This window comes from Lycium barbarum, chromosome 4, assembly GCF_019175385.1.
Source record: "Lycium barbarum isolate Lr01 chromosome 4, ASM1917538v2, whole genome shotgun sequence".
In the NCBI taxonomy this organism is placed as follows: Eukaryota; Viridiplantae; Streptophyta; class Magnoliopsida; order Solanales; family Solanaceae; genus Lycium; species Lycium barbarum.
The window spans coordinates 128,527,085-128,542,398 of record NC_083340.1 but is presented as its reverse complement, the minus strand read 5'-3'; the positions used below and the strand labels follow the sequence as shown (position 1 = coordinate 128,542,398).

At 34.0% G+C, this 15,314-nt stretch overlaps 1 protein-coding gene across 1 annotated transcript; it reads right to left on the bottom strand.

Annotated features, from left to right (window-relative positions):
- Positions 1 to 5,682: 5,682 nt before the first annotated feature.
- Positions 5,683 to 14,506, bottom strand: LOC132636424 (phosphoenolpyruvate carboxylase). The gene is made up of 11 exons (XM_060353279.1): positions 14,350 to 14,506; positions 13,726 to 13,914; positions 11,974 to 12,368; positions 10,906 to 10,990; positions 9,570 to 9,792; positions 9,031 to 9,134; positions 8,848 to 8,938; positions 8,288 to 8,442; positions 7,095 to 8,093; positions 6,608 to 6,994; positions 5,683 to 6,268 (listed from the first exon to the last, which is right to left on the bottom strand). The coding sequence occupies exons 2-11, from the start codon at positions 13,891 to 13,893 to the stop codon at positions 5,975 to 5,977; spliced, it is 2,901 nt and encodes a 966-aa protein (XP_060209262.1). The 5' UTR covers positions 13,894 to 13,914; positions 14,350 to 14,506; the 3' UTR covers positions 5,683 to 5,974.
- Between the last annotated feature and the right edge of the window lie 808 nt (positions 14,507 to 15,314).

Sequence of the window (15,314 nt, the reverse complement as noted above, 5' to 3'; positions counted from 1 at the left end):
TCGGCGATCCTCTTTGTTGTTAGATCCTTGTCGGCGTAGTCGAAAGCCTTAGAAATTCACATGAATATGTTGAGCATAAATTGCTGCGCACTAATCACTCTGAGGTCTAACACCTTCAAACCTTCTGGTAAATTGATAGATGGAAGTGAAAATCTTTGATTTTGTAGTGAATAAATTCCTGCAGTAGGATTTGGATCCTACAATTCTGTGTTTTGAAGGTATGCGGTTATATGAGTCTAGAAAAAATTTCAAGCATTTATGGGATAGTAACTATATCTTTTAAGAAAATTCAAAACGTAAAATAAGGAGATAATTAAGGGTAAGTTACGAAGAAGAAGTGACACGTAATAACGGAAGCCATAATTATAGAATAGCAATCATGAGAATTAAAAAGGGTTATTCATTTTCTGCAAAATTTTAAGCAAACAATAAAAGATGAATGCAAAAAACTGAGGAAAAACATAAATAATAAAGCTGGCCAAGAGATGTGTGACTTCGCTTTTCTCCTTCCCAGCTAATTTAGACATGTAGATTCCTTTTTCCTTCATAAATAAGGAATATGAAAGGTTGAAAAATTATTATTAGAAAAAAAATTCTTACGTTATGTGTAAATATTGAGCATAAAAGCTGCAATAAATAGTCCTTTTGTGCTTGTGAGTTGTATCAAATTATGTTTAACGTTTTTTCACAGATGAACATTGAGCATGTAATTGCAATAAGTAATCTTTTTATGCTTGCATTTAGTTTGGGTTTTCTTCCATGATGAATATATTTAATTTAATAAGAAAAATGAGGTAGAAAGCTAAAAAATTGAGAAAAAAGACAAATGTTAATGAAGGTCATAGAGAGGTGCTACATTACCTTGTCTATACCTAACTTTATATATTATATATAGATAAGAGAGAATATCCATTTTTTGCAGTCCTCACATGAATTTTTTTTTGTTTCTTTTTACCGCTAATTAAAGTTTTAATGACTTATAGAGTCTTCATACATTTTGGTAAATTTTAGGAACTCTAAGGACTTTTCCTTACCATTAGAAGTGAGATTTCATGAAAAAGGTGATAATGGGCCCCACGAAGCACACTAATCATACATATTATGATCTTTTTTTTTTAATGTGAAAATATTATATTAAGCTTGTTTTAAATTATAATTTTTCTTAATAATTTATTATAGACACTTAAAAAAAAAATCATCCATTTATATCTTATATAGGCTTAATTATTGAATTAAAATATTGTTCTTCAGATATTTTTTTTTATTGATGATATTTACCATTTATCATATGATATTTTAAATTTTATTCGTCCAATTAAACGTACTTTTTTTTTTTTTATTTTCTTGTATAATTTTTTTATTATACGTGCTTGCAAGCAAACGTTTTCCAAATGACAAACGTTTTCCAAACGTTTTCTAAAAAAATTATTTGCAAATTTAATTTTAACATCGATTTGGGCTCGGACTTAGCACAGGCCAAATGACACTTGTATAAAGGAGAATCTTCAACTTTTGTAGTCCTCACATGATTTTTTTTGGGTCCATTTTACCCCCAAATAAAGCTTTAATTACCTTAAAAGCTATCACCTATTTTGGTGAATTTTAATAACTATATGAGCTTTTTAATACTACAAAGAGTGATGATATGTAAAAGGTGATAGTGACACTACAAAAGAATCTATTTATCAACCAAATTTAAATATTTTTGATCCATTTTACCCCCAATTGAAGCTTAATTTTAGTAAATTTGAATAACTATAAGAGCTGTTTTAATGCTACAAGGAGTAAATGTGATAGTGACACTATAAGAAAATCTATTTATTCAACCAAGCTTATTATTAATCAAAAATTTTGTTGTCCCTTTTTTTTTCAAATTATTTTATTTCTATAAAATTAATTATAGACAAGTAAAAAAATTATCATGGCATTCTCTTTCTACCTCAGTACATGCTTAATTATTAAATTAAAAATTATTTTATATATAGCTAAAAATATTTGACAAAAGTAATTACATACACGTCTAAGAAATTACAATATAAATTTCTTTAAAAAATAAATTAAATTACGAAAAAAATAAAAATATATATATCATTTCTTAACATATTTTTTTAAGGAAAGGACAGATTAATTACTACTATATATAAGGGAGAATCCTCATCTTTTGTAGTCCTCACATGATTTGTTTGGTCCATTTTACCCTCAAATGAAGCTTTAATTACCTAAAAGTTATCACCTATTTTAGTAAATTTGAATAACTATATGGGCTTTTTAATACTATAAAGAGTGATGATGTGTAAAAAGTGATAGTGACACTACAAAAACAAATCTATTTATTCAACCAAATTTAAATATTTTTTATCCATTTTACTCCTAACTGAAACTTAATTTTGGTAAATTTGAATAAATAGAGGGGCTTTTTCAATGCTACGTGATGATGTGGAAAAGGTGATAGTGACACTACAAGAAAATTTATTTATTCAACCAAATCTTGAATTGATCAAAAAGTTTATTGTCTTTTTTTATTTTATTTTTTATTTTTTATGTGGAATTGATTATTAAACTTGTTTCAAATTATTTTATTCCTATAAAATTTAATATAGACAAGTAAAAAGATTATCATAACATTCTCTTTCTACCTCAGTACATGCTTAATTATTAAATTAAAAACTATTTATATATATAAATTAAGAAAAAATAAAAAAAAAATATCATTTCTTAACATGTGTTTTTTTAAGGAAAGGAAAGATTAAAGTAAAAAAAAAATTATTATAAATTTTTCAGTTTCTTTGGTATAATTTAATTTGAAGAAACATCTACAAAAGTATTTCGTCATGTCAAGACTTTTATTTATTTAATTTTAAATGTTATCTTTATTTATAAGTTAACTTCATTGACTCATCATACAACAATGTGTAGCATCAAATATTTTATTACCGTAAATATTTTGTTTTTCCCCAAAAACGGGTTAGCCAATATAAGTTTAATTGAGAAAATAATGTATAGGTTAATCCAACATAAGGTAAAATTCAATCTGAATCATTAAAGTATGGATCTAGTAGCTCAGTTGGTTGACTACTTGAACTTTCACCTTGTGGGTGAGGGTTCGAATGCCCATGTTGTAATCCCCTCCCCATTTCTCCTTCCCCTACCCCCATGTAATAATAATAAAAAAAGATTGAATCATTAAAGACTTTAACCCCAAAAAATTTCAGTATAATAAAAAGGAGAAGAACTTTGGTGTAGGCATTTGTTTGAAAATAAAAAGGAAGTCTAAATATACTCTAAGAAAAATAACTTTTAGACGATTCAATATTTTAGAAACATTGAGAAATTGTCGAACTATCTTTACAATTAATATAGTGTTACATCAAAAAAAAAATTATTGTAAATATAAATTTTAATGTAGTAGCACGAACCGAATGACACTAGTATAGTCATAGTCATATAAGCACTGGCCAAATGACAGTATTAGTCAGTCATATACCCACGAGTCTCAAGGACCTTTGCAATATCGATGGGGATGTAGTATAATTTAAAGGGAAAATTAGGTGACATAACTACTTGAGCAAGGTAATTATATCTCCTTTGTGTTGTTATGATGGAATAGGTGGCGCTTATGGTGGTTTGTGGTGGCGGCTATGGTGGTTTTCGGGGTAGTAGTTTGAAGGTAAAAAATGGTGCATGTATACTGTAAATATGTCATTATATGTCCGGTGTATGTTTAGCATACGTCTACTATATATGTCCGGTGTATGTTTAGCATACCTTACAATATATCCTATATATCACTGTACATACAATTACGTACACATGCACGACATACAAGTACATGTAGCGACATTCGATTATGTACGTCAAATGCATAACATGACATACAACAAAATACAAAAATATACATGCAGATACGCGGATTAACTGGATTTTAAACATAATTGCAAAATTAGTGTTGCTATGTAATATCATTATAATTAGCAATAAGCATCATTAATATTGCTATTTATGAAATTTTCCTTTAATTAATCCATGCATTGTTGTTCCATGTTATGTAAGGTATGATATAATGCATCAATTGATGTATTAAATTACAGAGAAAAGACATCATTTTTCCTCTAAATTTGGCCTCACAACTCACTTTAGCAATTTAACTTAATAGACGTTTATTTGGCCTCACAACTCACTTTAGCAATTTAACTTAATAGACGTTTATTTACCCCACTAAACAACTTTCAAGTTAATTAAATTTCATCTTATATGTGCAATATCAATTTCATAGTTGGAAGGTGCTATACACGCGCGCCACATAAGCGCTACCTTAACGACACGTCATTAACACATCAGGTAATTTCTCTTTTCTCTTTCTCTTCCTCCTCCTCCTCCTACTACTTTCACTCTCTCTCTCTCTCTTTTCTTTTCTTTTTCTTTCTCCACGTTTCTTCTTCCATCAACAACAATGGTTACCTTTCTTCTTCCGTCAACAACAATGGCTACCTTTCTTCTTCCGTCAACAACCATGAAACTCCAAAAATTCGGAAAAATCAAACTAAATCACTCAACAATTATGAAAATTTTCGCCATAAGCAACCCCAGATGGAAGGAGATTTTGCTCCAAAAACAAAAAATGAAACTGGGTTAGATTTTGCTCCAAAAAATGAACTTAGTATTCCCCAAATTTGTTCCCTCTCCTTTGCTTCAGTCGAACACTCTCTCTCTCTCTCTCTCTCTCTCTCTATCGACAAACATGACCCAACAAAATGATTCTTCTTTGATCTTCCAAGTTTTTTTTTTTTTTGGGGGGGGGGGGGGGGGGGGGGGTTATGTATATTTTCCCTTCTATTGAGCAGTGCAAAAAGAATGGAAAAAAAAAATCATGATTTAAGAAGTTATGGAGAGAAGAATATTGTCCTCCTTCTTACACTGCGTTTTTGTAGAAAAATTTGTTGGTGAATTTGGTATTCAACAGAATGAAGGAGAAAAAAGGGGAATTAAATAGATTAGAAATCGAGGGGAATTTTCAATTGGCTGGGAAAATTAGTGTTAGCCGGTACCATTTTTTCCGATGACGAGGTGATTTATTTAATTCTTTTTATCTCAACGATCTAAGGGTGCGTGGATTAGTTTTATCACTTTTTCCTCTTTTTTCTTCTGTGATTAAGAATGTTATTGATAGTTTGCAAGAAATATTTTACTGAAATAATATAATGTCATTCTTGAGTGTGGTGATGGTGACGAATTTAGATGTATAATGATGATGAAAGCTTCGGCTAATGGTGCTTGAACATTTTGTAAAAAAAAGAGAGAGAAAAGATGGAACCAGACAAAGTGGTGGAGTATCAATTAAAGGCTTGAAGCAAAGGGAATAGAAGAGCGGTGGGGGTGCCAGTTGGATCGCAGAGAAAATGGAAGAAGGAAGATTGGAAAGAGACGATGGAAGTGGAAAAAAGTGAAAGGAAAATGTGGTAAAAAGAAATTAAATAAATTCTGACGTGTCACTTTTTTAAAAATATTTACGCGCTTTGATATTATTATTTTTTGCCACATCAGCATAGGAGGTGGTATTAATTTCACTTCATACTAAACAGGGGTATATAATTACAAGTTAAATTTAATTGCTAAAGTGAGTTGTATGGCCAAGTTTAGGGAGAAAATGTTATGCAAGATTCAAAATATAACTAACACGCTGTATAAAGCAAATACCATATTTTATACCATGATTGTTTCGACCTAACACATCAAACCAAACGGGTCCTTAGTGTTCAGAGTTACTAAAATTGCAATGGGGATTCCAGTGAACCATGACCAGCTAAGATTCTAGTTCACTCTTCGTGCAAGTTTGCTCAATGATGGTCCCAAGAACATTATGATACATCATCTTGATGTTAGTCGTCAACAACACGATGACTAACATCTTTCATATTCCAGGTGACGCTTCTTCTTTTCCGAGTATAAATACGAAGGGCATGAAATAGGATTTAACTTAACCAGTATTCTGCATTCCAGCAGCAATACCCTTCATGGTCAAGATGAGTGTGTCCTCCAAGCCAGGTGCATATTCGCTAGTCGGGTTCAGGTTCACAAGTTCAGCAGCTGGCTTTGATTCCATGTATTCCTTTGAAATGTGAGGCCTTGGTGTGACACTATAGTCCGGATCACGAATACGCTTTAGGGTGTACGCTTGGCACACGTTCAATGTTGTGATGTACGAGTCGCGCAACCTCAGTCGTTGTCTCAAGTATGGGTCACCCTCCAGAAGATCCTTGTGTCCAGCAATCTATTAAAAAAAGAAAAAACAAGTTTTAGATGTGATAGCTTGGAACCAGTTTTTGAAGCACTCAAGCACGATAAGTGAGAAAATGACAAAAATGGTCCCTTATGGTTTGATAGACCAAAAGTTGACACTTTTAGTCTCTGTCAAATATTTATTGAACTCTGTTTGTTAGATTTGACCGGAACATGAAATTAACCCCTTGGTATATGTCAAATTAACCACCTCGGCAGGAAACAACCTCTCTGCCCCACAAAGGTGAGGGTAAAGTTTGTGTACATCCTACCCTCCCCAGACCCACTTGTTGGATTACACTGGGTATATTGTTGTTGGTAGGAAAATTACCTGCAATAGGAGGCTCTTTGTCTCCTCGTAGTTTGACCTAAGAAGTTCACCGAAGGACCACAAATCTTCGGACACCAATAGCTTGTCGTACAATGCAGCAATGCCTGGATCTCCTTTGGCGAACACCATCTCAACCAAATCGATAGTTACCCTAAAGAATGGCCATGCATTGTACATTTCTTGCAGCATGCGGAGGTTTTTGATATCCTTTTCAATGGCATACTTAAATGCTGCTCCAAAGCCGAGCCAGACTGGAAGATGAAATCTAGTCTGAGTCCAGGCAAAGATCCACGGAATAGCTCTAAGTGATTCTATGCCTCCGCTGGGTTTACGCTTTGATGGACGGCTTCCAATGTTCATTCGACCATACTCTAACTCGGGTGTGGCCTGGAAACATGATCAATGAAAAGTAACTTTTTGCAACTCAAGGCAATATTTGGAAACAGCATGTAAGACAAATAACGAAGTTCATTCCTAGCACACTTACCAGGCGGAAATACTCGACAAATCGGGGTTCCTTAAAAACTATTGATCGATATTTTTCTGTAGCAACAACGGCAATTTCGTCCATAAGAGCACGCCATTCTGGTTTGGGAGAGACTGGAGGATGCATCCCATGTTCAAGAGTAGCAGCAGTAAAGCGCTGGAGTGTCCTAAAACACAAGTGTTCTTCCCCAAAAGATTGCTCAATAACCTCACCCTGAACTGTAACGCGAAGATGACCGTGAATTGTGTCGGGTGGTTGAGACAATATAGCAAGATGGGTGGGGCCACCTCCTCTTCCCACTGTACCACCTCTACCATGGAACATAGTTAGCTTCACGCCGAACTCCTTGGCAACTTGTATAAGCTCCTCTTGAGCCTTATATAACTGCCAGGCTGCTGATAGCCGACCTGCATCCTTGCCAGAGTCAGAGTATCCAATCATGACCTCTTGCTTGCCATTAATCCGGTTTCTGTACCACTCGATTGAGAAAAGACGTGCAACGGCAGCAGGAGCAGCATCCAGATCAGCCAACTTCTCAAAAAGTGGAACAACTCGTAAAGGTTGCTTCACTCGGCATTCACGCTGTAGAAGCTCAACTGCAAGCACATCAGATGGTGAGGTAGCCATTGAGATGATATATGCCCCGAAGCAGTCTGCTGGGAGTTCGGATATGACATGGAACGTATCCAAAACATCAGCAATTTCTTCAGTTTTTGGAAGATCAGGTCCAAATAAAGGTCTCTTGCCGCTGAGTTCAGACAGAAGCCACTCTTGTCTACGTTCTTCAGACCATTCTCGATATGAACCAATTCCTAAATGCTGGGTAATAGCATCAAGCACATCAGTGTGGCGGTCTGACTCTTGTCTTATGTCAAGTCTGACAAGTGAAAGTCCAAACGTAGAAACTTGTCTAAGGAAATCCAGAAGGCTACCATCAGCGATGGGGCGATCACCACAAGCACAAAGAGATCTGTAGCAGAGCTCAAGAGGTTCCAAGAACTACATAAAATGTATCACCATATTAGTGTTATATGACATGCAACACAGATATTTATAAATTCCGGTTATATAGAACAAGTGAACAACCATTCAAATACTTATGCTGTTATTCAACAGAAAGATATACACATATTCATGTTTTTCTAATTCCCCTTTTCCCTGAATAACATGTCAAGTTGTGATGTAGTATGCACCTGCTCAATATTAGTATAAGTTGCGTCCTCTGGAATATCAGAGTGTCCATGAGCTAACAGTTGGCGAGCACGCTCACGTGTCTGATACAGCTTATCTCTCACATCACCAAGAATTACACGATACGGTTCATTTGGAGGAACTTGCTTCCAAAATTCTGCATCAGAAGAAAATCTCAGAAAGATCAGAGATTATGCAAGTTTTCTGTCCAAAGAATTATTCTCTTTTTTTTTTTTTGGAAGAAAGGAACATCTGTCCAAGAGAAATAGAGAGAGCCTTTAATGCAATTTCTTTAAAATAAACACTGACCAGAGTACCAGATGCTAGAATGATCTACTTTTTCTCTCTTTAAAATCACAAAAACTAACACCCGTTGCTCACCCTCTCTTACTTTTTTGATAGGCAATGATGAAAATAACATGCTTGGCTCACTTGAAAGGAGAAAATTTGAATCATACCACAAACAAGCATTTAACCGTCCAATCAAGTTTATATGCAACTAGCAAATTCTTCTTTGATTCAATTTCATGGATCAATCTCAATAGCAATCACATTAGTTTACCTATGTAGTGCTTTGCATCTCTCCTTGAAGACCTGTGGAGTACTTCATCTGATCGCACGCGGAGCTCTTCATTGCAGCGCCACATAGATAACTGAAAGCATGTACAAGTTAGAAAAATATAACAGTGTAGATGGTGCGATGTATCAAGACAGAAGTCTCAAAAACAATTTAGTTGTTGGATACCTCAAACATGAGGTCCTCTATTTGCGAATAGTACAAGTTAGCTGCCATCATTCTGGCCAATAAGCAAACATCTCTTGTGACCTCAGGAGTCACTCTTGGATTACCTGCATTTGGTAGCAAACAGTTGACAGATAAAGAAAGATTATCTACTGCATGTAGTAAATAAGGAGTCCAACATATATTGAAAAAAATATAGGAATTTTTTCATTTTTCCCATCGGCCGAAATTAATTACGGGCTAGCCAAAATATACAAAACATATAAACTGATAATGTATATTATATGTATATTTATGTATACAATATGCATGTTATATGTATATTTATACTTAAGCCTATACATTTGATGGCTACTTTGTAAAATTAGATCACCAAAAGGCATCAGACTGTAATTATCTCTAAAATATATATCCAGAGAGGAGCAGAAGGAATATGTTGCTTCCCTCCACCCACCAAAATAATGTAATCCTAAGTCTTGTTTTGTTTTCTCAACTTATAGCTAAAGTAACTGCAAAAGTTATCTAAAGGACAGGAATCATACCATCACGATCACCGCCCATCCAAGAGGAAAATTGAATAAGAGGAGCGTTATAAGGAACTCGTTCATTAATCCCAATGTTTTTAAGAGCTGTATCAACACGGCGCAAGAACTTTGGTACACCCTTCCAAATTGTTTCATGGAAATAGCTCATTCCAGCTCTCATTTCATCTTGTGGAGTTGGAGGAGTTCTACGGATCTCATCAGTGCGGAAAGCAGCTTGAATCTACACAAGAAGTAAGGACCACATATTTGTCAAAAAGGATAAAAATAATGGGTGCATCTTACCAATAAATCATGATCCACAAAATGTGACGCATATTTGAGTTTGAAGATAGCTATTATAAATCTGAGTCGAGAAAGAAAACAAGTTCAGTATTTCTTCATCTTCTGGCTTCAGAAAATACAATTCAGATGAATGAAGGGGCAAAGATTAAATGGTAGCGTTGCCGCAATAAGAAATTAAGCACATCACTTCAAAATTTATCAATCTATATGGAAGTTGAAACACAGTTAGACTCTGGATAGATAGAATAACAGCTATTTTCTGTGGAAAGCTCCATCCAATAATATGCATAATAAAGTTTTGGAGTGTTAGCTGAATAACCACACAGAGACTATATTAATCTATGAGATTGTTTTGCTTCTCCATTCATCATTGTTTTGCTTCTCCATTCATCATGAGAGGGATAAAACAGCAGATCCATTAATGTGTCCTATCCGTGCAGTTTAGAATAGGGTTAAATACATTCTCATTATGAGAAGGGGTCATTCGGGCCTATCTAAATAGATACTATGTTTACATATGCATAATAAAGTTTTGGAGTGTTAGCTGAATAACCACACAGAGACTATATTAATCTATGAGATTGTTTTGCTTCTCCATTCATCATGAGAGGGATAAAACAGCAGATCCATTAATGTGTCCTATCCGTGCAGTTTAGAAATAGAACTACACTAATACTAGCTTCTTCCTATTTTAATTGTCGTTTTAGCTCTTTTCACGCCCATTAAGAAAAACAATAAATACAAGGTATAATTTACTCAGTTACCACTATCTATTAGATGTGGGATTACACTAGGTATTTGTTGTTGTTAATTGCCAACTTAAGTCTCGAATTTCTAAACGACAGTTAAAATGGGACGGAGTACAGGATGGCCATAGATAAATAAGGACAGACTGAAAGATGAAGACATCTCTACAAGATATTGAAGCACCAAAATATCCATTAGTAGGGTCAGAAAGTCTTCAGAAAAGCACCAGAAATTGAATGTACAAATTACAGAATTCCACTCAAGGAAAATCACATGCATGAAGTAACTAAACATCGATAATTACCTCCCTCTGTAAAGCCTCATCAAGCTCCTGTTTATCATCAGGTGTAATATCTTTAGCATACAACTGAGCCAAGCAGTCACGGATCCTGAAAATTTAGTTAGAGCAAGTTAGTTAAAAGAAACTAAACAAACAAAGAAAGCAAGAAATTTGGGCAGAAAAGAGAATTTCCAATTATATTTATTATGCAGATAGAGAAAGAGATGAATCCGTTGTTAGGAATCATTAAATCCTATAGATGTCTTCGCGGAGGACCTGATTTTACTAAAGATGATGAGAACATGAACTCACTTGAATAAATCTTTTTTTGTCCAACTACATTCTAAAACTAGTAATTTCTGGTTCCACATCCTAATTCGTCAATACGAGAAGCAAATTGTTCTGTGAATGAATCAATATCTATACATAAGCCAAGAGGCAGATAGCGCAGATCGTCTCCAGTCCACTTGAAAAATTTAAAATAGGCTAATCAAGGGAATAGAAAATACGAGATAGGGAATATAGATTCTTTCGCATCTTGCTATAATTGAAATATCTGCGAGATCGGGGTCACAATTTGTATCAGTTAAACAAATTGATGGAATTCCTAAAGTAATACACTCTCGCAGGGCCGTATATTCTTCGTGTTGATCAACGATGATGCCGGAAATAGACCAATTTTATATCACCCTTCAATTCGAAATAGCAAAAACAATGTCTCCTAGTGAACGTGTCACAAGCTTATTCCTATTTTCCAAAACCCAAAAAATTAAATAAAAAAAATTCGAAGAATTAAATTCTCACTTATCTTATTACTTCAATCCGAAGTTCTTAGCTGCTTCAACGGGACGAGTCATAGCGAGGGAATAATTGAGTCATAATTCATTGGTCGATTGTATCATTAACCACTTAATTTGAAAGCCATATTTCGACCCCGACGTTTTCGGGAAGCTGCTAATAACCAATGAGCAAGTGCTTTTCCTTTTGTGGATGGAACAAACAAAGCATAAACTAACTTAAGAACAAATGTGACGAGCCAAGGAGACCACACTAACTGCTGAAGACAATAAACATGGTGATTAGAGACCAAACCTTCCATGCTTTTGGAGCAATGATCTTCGGACAGATTGAGTAGGATGAGCAGTAAGGACCAAATCCACGGTCTGATTCTTCAGAGCATCAAAAACTTCTTGAGGAGATTTCTTCAAGTCACCCACCAGTTTCTTGAAGGTCTCTTCAATATCTGACTCAGTTGTTGCATTGTTCTCATCGACAAAATCTCCCTTTTTCTTCAAATTTTGACGCCTACGGTAGGCAATCTGAACCTCCTCGGCCAAATTGGCCAAGTTAAGCATGTGAGAGAAAGCTTTAGCAATGACAATTGAATCCCCTGGATCCAAACCTGTCAACATACTGCCAAGTTCCTCCAGCTTTTTTGGATCATGCTTGCCTTCATACTCGGCAGAAAGCTCATAACACTCTTGGACCTAATGTGAGATTGAACAAATCAAAGACTTTAATGCACACTAGTCATTTGCAAGCTATATTTCTTGGACTCTTAAAAATGCGTGTCGAATCCTCTAAAAGTATTGAATTTTTGGAGTCGAACAACATAGTTTGCAAGTATATCTCAATTAATTTCCTTTTCAAAAAAAGTACATCGCAATTAATTTCCTTCTCAAAAAAAGTCCATCTCAATTAATTTAATCGTCTCAAAGAACTAACAACACCAAGTTTAGGATCTCAGGTCACTATAGGCATGACGATTTCGTCCACCCAACACAGTCAAACTATTCTGAAGCATATCAAGTTCACTATCTAAAAACCATCTATAAGTATTACAGACACTTTAGACTCAAGTGTTTGTTGGTCAACTCAGTCAGAACAGACATACGAGTCCAATATTTTTATGATAAGTGACATAAAAATTCAATCGTTGTATCCCTTTTATGATAAGTGACATAAAAATTCAATCTTTTTATTCCTTTTTATACTTCTTTTCTTGAAAAGTGACATAAAAATTCAATATTTAGCTTTAGCTTCAAGCAATAAACCAGATAAAAAGTGGAAGAGAAAACAACACCCCCTTAGTCAATCCAAAGACCAAAATCACACAACTTCATCAACACTATACACAACATCAAAGATTACATAGCTAATCATTCATAGGTTAAATAATTTTTTCCAGAAAAAATAACAAAACAATTGGCAAATGTGTAAAGTTTCTGATATACAAGTCAAACTACTGGAGCATATGAATAACACTATCTAAATACCATCTATAAGCATTACACATATATTAGACTTAAAGTGTTTGTAGTCAACTCAGTCAGAAACAGACATAAAAGTCCAATCTTTTTATTACTTTTTTTGAAAACAGACATAAAAATTCGATCTTTAGCCTCAAACAATAAACCAGATTAAAAGTGGAAATACCATATATAAGTGTTACAACACACTTTAGACTCAAGTGTTTGTGACACTGAGCCAGAACAGACATAAAATTCCAATCTTTTTTTTCCCTTTTCTTGTTAAGTGACATAAAAATTCAATCTTTAGCTTCAAGCAATAAACCAGATTAAAAATGGAAGAGAAAACAACAACCTCTTAGTCAATCCAAAGACTAAAATCACACAACTTCATCAAGGGTACACAGCATCAAGACTATACTAAATTGGCTAATGTCCTTTTTATGATAAGTGACATAAAAATTCAAGCAATAAACCAGATTAAAAATGGAAAGAAAACCAACACTCCTTAGTCAATCCAAAGGTCAAAATCACACAACTTCATCAACACTATACACAGCTAATATTTCAGAAAAAAAAATTGGGAAATGCATACGGTTTCTTTGAGATCTTCCCCATGCAAATCTTGAAGAATATCAAGAAACCTATCCAAAAGCAAAGCATCATACTCAACAAGTTTATCATCCTCAGATACTTTACCAGGCACCAATTGCCTTAACTGAGCATCAATTGATGCCATTTTCTCCAAATTACGTGTCCCCATTTTTCACTATCCAAACAGACCCTGCAACAATGTACATAAACATAAAAATTAAAAATCATCAAAATCCCACAAAAGCACAAAAACAAGGGACCACCATATTTTTTTCTAGACATACAAAAGAACCCCTCTTGGCAACTTTAGTGAGTTTAAGGACCTGTTTGGCCATCATAATTAGTCATTTTTCCCGGATTTTTTTTTTCCACTTTATTTGAAAATTAATGTTAACACCTAAAACCTTTCACTTCTTTTCTTCATTTTTTACACTTTCAATACATTCAAACAATCAAATATTATTTTCCAAAATTATAACCAAACACAACTTCATCTTCAAAAATTCTAAATAAAGTGAAAAATATTTGGTTTCTATTGCCGAATGTCTACTAAGTTCTTATTAATTTATTTGCAATTAAACATAGAAAAATGAAAAAGAAAGAGTGAACTAAATAATGTACATACCTGAATTTTGGTGTGTCAGAAAACAAAAGAATGAGAAGAACAAAGAAAAAGAGTGACTTTATAATAAGTGGAGGACTTTGAGTTTATGTAATCCAAAAGACACTGAGTAAGGTAGCTATATATAGACAGAGAAAAAAAAAACAAAAAAAAAAGAGCTTTTTCTTTCTTTAATTTACAACCATAGATTATTTGCAAATTTATTTTCTTGAAATTTAAATTTTATGTGACTGCCTTAGTTCACGCCTCTACATAAGTTGGAAAATCAAATAAGTGAAGGGTCAACTAGAATATACCTAAAGATCCTTACTTTATTTTCTACATAAGATTTATTTTTTCAACTTTAAATACTTTTTTTTTCATGAACGGAGATTGATCCTCTTCCCCTTTAATCACTCTCTATATTTTCCAGTTCGTCCTTGTGTTTTAAAGTCAAAATACTATTTTCTTTCGATTGATTACATTATATATTAAGACAAAAACAAGCGCTGAATAAACGATCATAGAGTGAAATTTAATAATTCATTGATGATCAATAAAGGCAAAATTGGAACCATGTCTTGATATTTAAAGGGTCAAATCCATCGATAAACATCTGTGCTAGTCCACTTCATTCACTTGACCATCTAAAGTGACCCTTGTTCCATTTAGACACTTCAGGTCATTCCTATTCCACTTAGACACTTTTTACGCCGTTATCGGAGCAAAACTAACATCAGTCGTCTCCTACGTGGATTAAGTGGCCAATCAAATTGTGCTAGCTCATTTAAATTGTACCAACTCAATTAAATTGTGCCAACTCATTTTAATTGTAAATTCACTAATTTGTAAATTCATGGAGTTTTGACCATTAAAAATTAGGGCTTTTGGGCTGGTTGGATGTGCAATGAGGTGGCGCCCCCTTTGGTGTTGGTTTTGCTCCGATAACGGTGCAAAAAGTGTCTAAATGAAATATGAATGACCCACCT